Below are 7,468 nucleotides of genomic sequence, written 5' to 3' on the forward strand. Positions count from 1 at the left end.
CACAGACTATAACCCTGAAACAAAACAGTGAAATTTCTATTAGTATAAAACGGGGAATAAGGACATTTGATCACATTTCAGTCCGTCATAAATGAAGCACTTGCCAAATTTTAAATATCATTTTCCTCTTCTATCACACCCAAGGTGAGCTATAGTGTCATTGACACTTTCATTGTCTTCCCTATCGCAAGGAATGCTACTAACAATAAGCTGTTTTGATCAGTTTGTAATAGGCAAATTGCATGGGATAAAATACACGTCAATTTTAATTGCTTTTTCCAGAAACACTTTAAGATTTATTTAATTTACTTTAGGATTATATATACTTTATAATAGTTTGAGCTGACAGTTATACCTATTATGTCAAATTCCTATTATCTGTGAAATAAGGATATTGCATGTAAGCGTGGGAAATTAGGTTAATAAATGTGGAAATTGAATTTTCAAAGCTGAGCTTGCAGCTATTGCATTGTTGAGTGGCATGTGGTTGCTGTTGGTTGAAACAGGTGCACACAAGCAGTGAAGAGTTATGTTGAAGATCAGTCTACAGATGAAATACTAGATGTTGGTGCAGATATGAGGATGATACTGCTGTGCTTCTCTCTTCTCAAGGTTCTGGATCATATCTGTTGTGGGGTGGTATGGGTTGGGGATTGTTGCTATTGGCATGTACAAGATCATTGGGACAGAACAAAGTCAGTCACATTGGTTGTGCCAGAGATGGTTGTGATAGAAGATTGTGAAATTATTATCCAGGAGTCTAGGAATAAACAAGTAGATATATGTAATTGAACAGTGATAGAAGTAAATGTGTGTAATTTGGGAGCTGAATGGGCACATGTGTGTATGTTTGGTTTAGTGCATATATGTGTAAAGATGGAGTGCAGAAGGGAAGGTGGGAATTAGAGTGTAAAAGTATGTGCTGGTGGGATTGGTGGGATCGAGTAAGGAAGAGTTGATGTGCGGTGGTAGGAGGGAAGTAGTAGAACTACATGTGATTGAGTAAAAGAGGAGTGGGTTGTTGTGAGAGAATCAAATGTAAATGTGTTGTATAGCCTAGGAGAGCATGTAGATATTATAAGGTAAACGAGATATAGATCACATATCGTAGCAGGAGTGTGTGTGTGGGTGTGTGTGTGTGTGTGTGCGTGCGTGCGTGCGTGCGTGCGTGCGTGCGTGTGCGTGTGGTTGGTGATATCTAAGTGAGCTGTGTAATACCCTAATCTATACTGACATGTGTGCAATATAAACATTCTTTTTGCAGAATATCATTAAGGATATGAAGCTAACCTGTTTAAGCAAAGAGAAGATACAAACAGCTCCATGCGCACCCATTGCATCTGGAGAGTATACAATGCAAAAAGAGGATGAGAAATTGAAAGACCTGCTGCAGCAAAGGAACAGTGATATAAGTATCCTTTGCATTTAAATAATTACGCATGTTTCTAAACTTTCTCGCAGCAGGTAGACTTAGGTCTAGGGTCCTTACTACTTTGGAGGTCACATTTACTTATTATATGTGCTTGAATACAGCTTGCACACGGACCTCCAATGACACATGTTATGGCGTGTATTTATCTTCTTTAACGAGTGTGTAGCAATTCTGACGGATTTGTTAAAAAATGCAAGGCATGGACCTGATGGTATGCAGGTGTTAACGTCAACGCAGCTATCAGAATGGACAAGGAGAAAAGTTGAAGTGAAAAGAGGCACCTCCGGTGATTCCCCACAGGACTCAGGACAATTAAGAGAAGCTTTCACAAGGTTCCGCAAAGAATATAAACATGAGGAGGAAATTGAAAGCAAGAAAATGCAGCTAAGGACCAAGTATGCAGAAGCTAAAGCATTGGGAGAACAGGTTAATCAGGCCAGAAACCTGATCAGTAAGTCACAAAACTGTGTTAGCTCCTTACTGTACATTGCTTTACCTAATTACCTAAAGCTATTTGGTCTATTTGGACTAATTTTCACAATAAATTTAATAATAATTACTTTTATAAATATTTATCAATCTACACCATATCACAACAATGTAATTATTAGAGATATTTGCAGTAAGTTATACTGGTCCAGCTAATCATTGTTAACAGATGATTGATTTATTGATCACATATTGTTAGATGACTTGAAATGTAAGCTACAAAAGTATCAGATGAGCAGAGCAATGCAGGGGTTCAACCGTGAAGCCAACTTGGACAGTGCAGAAACAGATGCCATGGAAACGTCATTGAGAGCTGAGATGCAGGCAGGGAAGTGCAGGTAAAGAATGAAGAAAATGTGAATGTGAATATATTGAAGTTATAATGTATATAAAGTATATAATCAGTAACATGGTTAGACGCAATATTAAGTGTCGTTTCTTAATTTTAACATTCATGATTATATTTATGATAGCGCATCATTATAATATGGTTCCTGTCGGCCCCATGCATGCTCTTGAGAAATATTCCTGCTATCACTCACTAGAGTTTGTACCAGTGATTTCAACTAGGCTTATGTCGAGATCCACCTCTGTAATTTCTTGGTAGATTTATCATTGCAAATTAAAAGGGTTCTATTAACCTTAATGTTTAACAGCTTGGAGGTAGCTGTGTATTGATGCCGATTCTGCGTTCAATTTCTATTAGGTACAAAGAAAAATTTCAGCAACTTAGAGGCTTGAAAGCAGAAATTGAACACTTGCACCACCTGTTGGAGAAATCTAGAGTTAAAATACAGCAAGAGTTCGAGACGTGGTGGAGCCAGCAGGGCAATGCGATGAAGGTTTGTATTGATGTTATAGCCGACTCCGACAGTGCATAATTTACTATTGCAAGATTTTCTATCACACTTAGTTATGCTGAGAGGGTCTATGTCCCCCAGGGTACTGCCGGAACGTCCGGTATACCGGAACATACCCTGGTGCTATCTAATATGCCGGACAGTACCTCGCCTACTCCACTAACGAGTCTAGGGAGTCGCTTACGCCTACTCCATAACCCTAACCCTAACCATATCAGATAGTTACCAGGGTACGTTCCGGCAGTACCCTGGGGGACATAGACCCTATGAGCCTTAGTTGTCTAATAATTTTTGCTTTATTGGCACAGATGCAAATATTAGCTTCCAATAATCGCATTGCAAAGATTGCTACATCTACTAGAGCTCCTGCTAGTCAGTCATGTATATAACATGTGCAATTTCTATCATTTTAATACACATGAATACCACCATTGAGTATAAATGATAGCATTTCTAGTTTACCAATAGATGGTGCAAAGCCAACAAAGTCCTTTTTGTTAGCTGCCGGTGATGAAATGAGAAAATGAGACTATAGTTCTAGAATTAAATTAGGTGGAGGATGTGGGGGGTAAATTAAGGCACAGTTTGAGGGGACAGGGAAATTGAGGTGATACATGAGGAGGAGAAGGAGAATAAGAAAAAGGAGAAGAAGATTAGTGGATGAGAGGGAGGAGGAGAAGAAGGTAGAGAAGGGGGGAGAAGATGCATGTGAATTTTACCAATTTCCCATCGTCATTGATGGTACTTCATCAATTCCGACTCCTTTTCATTCTGCTGCTTGCTCTACTCCTACTATCACTCTTCCCCGATTCTCCTCTGGTTGTGGACATGTTTGCGAGCTCGCGGGATATCAGTATAGCTAGCATAGCTTGTTTGAATTACTTGTAGGATGAGGCAGTCTCTCCACGGGTCGGATCTAGTTGGGTATCTCGTAATGAAGCTCAGAGCTGCCTGCGGGAGAAAACGCGCCGGGACTGTGAACAGACGACTGTTGCAGCGACCAGCACTGCCAGCCTTGACGCTGAAACTGTGAACTCGGCAGAAATCGAAGCTGCCCGGCCGCCTCATAGTGCAGTCAACATACCATTAACAGGTGATTCTCAGGCTGATGCAGACATCATCGCATTCTTCAAGGCAAGGCAACGACTTGTACAATGTACAAATATAGTTAAGAGATAGATCTGCAATGATGATGGTGCTTATTAGTATAGTTGTTGTTGGTGTTGTTGTTGGTGTTGTTGGTGTTGTTGTTGGTGTTGTTGTTGTTGTTGGTGTTGTTGGTGTTGTTGTTGGTGTTGTTGTTGTTGTTGTTGTTGTTTTAAACTTGTAAAGCTTGATAGTACTTAGGTATGAAATGTTAACATTGATTTTAGTATGTGGGATTAGATAATAATAGTACAGTTTCCACATGAAATAATTGAAACGTTGGGTATTTACATATTAATTTCAAGGAACCTTATGTGCTATTTATTGCCATTAGGCTACATTATCACGGTATGAGAGCCATTTAATAAGCGTAGCCAAAAGTAAATTTTTGGCATTACAGTACTTATATACAAAACAACTATATAATATATCATTATTATATTTTTTCAGCATTTTACAGTTGTGTAAAAAATATATTGATTGAGTAAATAAATCTTTGTATGAATTAGTAAAATAATAATTGTTTACATTATTTTCTCATAACATTAAATATTTTCAGGGGTGAATAAAAACAAGTTCGGGAATAGGTGATTGTGAATAAGAAAATTAAAACAATTTTGTTTTCTATACACTCCTGATATCGTCTACTATACGGTGGTGTGTGTTAATTTCTATTTCGATTCGGTCATATGCTAATATGCCCTTGTATCGTTGTGTTTTTTGTAGAAATTGCTGTTCACCATACATGCTTATAAACACACGTGAATAGCCTAGCAGCACATCCTCCATACTCATACGCTGTATTGGGTCTACTATTTTGCATTTCGCGTGGATATCTGCGAGACGTCGCATCAGGTTGGAGTTTCTCGGCAACATGCGATCACACACCGCCGGTATCTTCCAGACATCCAACTTTACCTGTCTCGCAGCAAGCGCCTTCACGCAGCTACTGTTAGTGGATGACTTACAACTCAGTGAGGCGACAACGTCGTGTTCGGGTGCAATAAGATGAGCGTCATGAGTATTGTTCAGCAATGTTGGTTCGACTCCGATCTCACTTAAGATGTCCATGTCACTGAGAAGCAGGCGCATGTCGTCAGAGAGGAGGTATTGAGAAAGAGTCTTCACCAACGTGTTCTGATCAGGATTACATCGCCCCTTCTCATGCAGCATAAGATTGATCGCTGCGTAGTCCATACACAGCAGCAGCTGCCGCTCGTCTGCTTGCTCCTGACTTAAGGACTGAATGTGTTGTTCTGCATTTCGGGCGTCACCTAGCTCATAGTATTCCACAGCAAACTCCTGCGTTATCTCACAGACGCCAATCAGCTGCACTACAAGCGGGTTTGGTTGCAGCCACTGGTAGTTTGCCAGTGCTTGTTTAAATGTTACCTTGTTTTCGTCTACAGGAAGTTGCATCAGCACTATCTTATGCTCCTTAAAAGTAGTGAGATATATTTTCTGTAAGGTAAAATGAAACAAAGGTTTAGTGTGGTATATACATATATAGTACACGTCTCCAAAAGGGCAGCGTTTGGCAATTTCGCCTTGCATCTTCAAAATGTCTTTTGTTAATATTAATACAGGCAATAAATGCATAAATAATCAGGTAATAATCAATCACTTTCTTCACCAAAGAAATTCGCCATCACATACGCACCAACGAATATATATGTGTGTGTGTGTGTGTGTGTGTGTGTGTGTGTGTGGGGGAAAGGTCAGATATCAGACAATTTTCTGAGGACATTGTCTAACTGACCGAGTGCAAAACTTTTTTGTTTCAGCGCTGACCTACCATTTTTATCAACTTTATTGAAAGGACCATGAATGTAACTTTACGCTGACGCTGCGAAGATGTAAGTGTCTGATAACCTTTTGACTCAAGGAGGAAGGTTTAGACATGGATTTGTTACTGTTAACAAAGGATCTGAACTGCTTTTTGCTGATTAGAGCCCCCTCGCACCTGCCCCCAGCCCACCACCTCCCCCGCCACCATCCATAACGCTGCGCCTCGTACACATATTTCATGGGATAAACATCAAGAAGCTAATAATACATAGAGTGGTAATACGGAAAAAACGGGAAAAATAGCGGCTATCTCTCACGACCAACATCTAATCTCTACTTTGCCTGCGAGTCTATAATTAATTTCATGGTATTGCATTAACCAGAATTCTTTTGCTCTCTAAAACAAGCACCAAGCGCGTTGTCAATACGATACTCCAGGCGGGCAGATATCGGCTCCTAAACCCCCTCCCACGATGCCAAACTGTCAGCGCCTCTCGAATCACTTCTTGTCCCATCCTTCCACCGCGTCTAAGCGCATTTCGGCTATCGGTTTCCGTCACCGCTTGGAGCGCTGATGTAATTGATTCGGTCACCATCGCCAAATTTATTGGCACTCTTACTAGCTGGCGTTGTAGAGATCTTAATTAAAAAAAACATTGCCGGCTGCCATCATGACGGCGATGTATGCCGTGCTTAGGAAAAGATAATGGGAGATTAAGGCGCATAGGCCGATGCCCCCGAAAGTCCACCTCCACCCTGCACCTGCACTCCGAAAATCAATTCATCAAAATATGGTCGGAAGAAACTGCGAACTCTCCACGAACGCAACGCTTAGCCGCGTGGAAGGATTGGGGACCAGAAGCTGTACTTCGAGGCGTGCGTTTGCAATGTGGAGAGGGGAGGTTTAGAGCCGGATATCTCCGCCTAGGAGTATACGTTTCACAAGCGGTGTGGTCTTGTTTTGAGAGCAAGAATTTCTGCTAATGCAATACCATTGAATTAATTATAGACTCGCAGGGCCAAAGTAGAATAATGGTTGTGCGTGAAATAGCACTATTTTTTCCCGCTTTTTCCGTTTACACTCTATGTATTATTAGCTCTTGATAACATTGTTAATATAGTGAAGTCTAATTAAAGTCTGCACAGCTGTATCTTTTGTGCAATTGATTCGCTATTTAGGAATGTCGTGCGTTTCTGTAGTGGGTGGTTACAGTTTTACTCTCACGAGAATGCCGCGCTACGTGGGCGCGGGTTGTCCCGCGCAATGAAAACAAATTTGTGTGTCTACCATCCCTAGCCGACCAGGCGCTGCTGCCGACGAGATGTATCATAGTGCGCGTATCTCTAACCCTAGCAATACCGTTTTCTTGGAGTAGTACCCTCCGCGAGAGGAGGTCCCGGCATAGGTAAAAACAGTAGGCAGAACGGCGCGAAACAGAGGAGACCGCGGTGAGGTCCAGGGTGCGCGACAACATCCCGGCACTGAACTAATACCACGGCCCAATGGTAGTGCTCCAAGTACGCTAAACGTCAATAAAGATCCTCGAGTAACGCTGCCGCCGTTGGCTGAAGAGCACCGAATACGCGACAATTCGTTAACACTCTTATTGACCCTGTACTGCCCTGCTAGAGGCAGAAGTCCTCATCATAGATTTTTAGATCTGTATTTGTAGTATCCTAGATAAGATGCTCTGAGCGCGAACGCGTGACGGGACGGGCGGCACTTTATTCGGATGCCAGTGAGTTTATTCAG

At 41.4% G+C, this 7,468-nt stretch overlaps 2 protein-coding genes across 4 annotated transcripts in view; one reads left to right on the forward strand and one right to left on the reverse strand.

Moving 5' to 3' along the window:
• Positions 1–4,169, forward strand: part of LOC106813740 (kinesin-like protein KIF6) — a 10,376-nt gene extending 6,207 nt beyond the window's left edge. For 2 of the 3 annotated variants that reach the window (XM_014817969.1, XM_014817961.1), the window contains 7 exons: positions 507–612; positions 1,265–1,412; positions 1,599–1,883; positions 2,121–2,259; positions 2,628–2,763; positions 3,670–4,001; positions 4,089–4,169. In XM_014817969.1, coding sequence (XP_014673455.1) covers positions 507–612; positions 1,265–1,412; positions 1,599–1,883; positions 2,121–2,259; positions 2,628–2,763; positions 3,670–3,960 — 1,105 coding nt within the window. In that variant the 3' untranslated portion in view covers positions 3,961–4,001; positions 4,089–4,169. Of the gene's footprint in view, positions 1–506; positions 613–1,264; positions 1,413–1,598; positions 1,884–2,120; positions 2,260–2,627; positions 2,902–3,010; positions 3,023–3,669; positions 4,002–4,088 lie in introns of those variants that run through there. The other variant, XR_001394504.1, reaches the window with a different exon arrangement.
• Positions 4,170–4,350: 181 nt separating this feature from the next.
• The window catches only part of LOC106813760 (protein O-mannose kinase-like), a 7,468-nt gene continuing 4,350 nt past the window's right edge, over positions 4,351–7,468 (reverse strand). The window contains exon 4 of the mRNA XM_014817983.1: positions 4,351–5,388. Within this exon, the coding sequence (XP_014673469.1) occupies positions 4,552–5,388 (837 nt within the window). The 3' untranslated portion in view covers positions 4,351–4,551. The remainder of the gene's footprint in view (positions 5,389–7,468) is intronic.

Source organism: Priapulus caudatus, unplaced genomic scaffold (assembly GCF_000485595.1).
Source record: "Priapulus caudatus unplaced genomic scaffold, Priapulus_caudatus-5.0.1 Scaffold24, whole genome shotgun sequence".
Classification (NCBI taxonomy): Eukaryota; Metazoa; Priapulida; class Priapulimorpha; order Priapulimorphida; family Priapulidae; genus Priapulus; species Priapulus caudatus.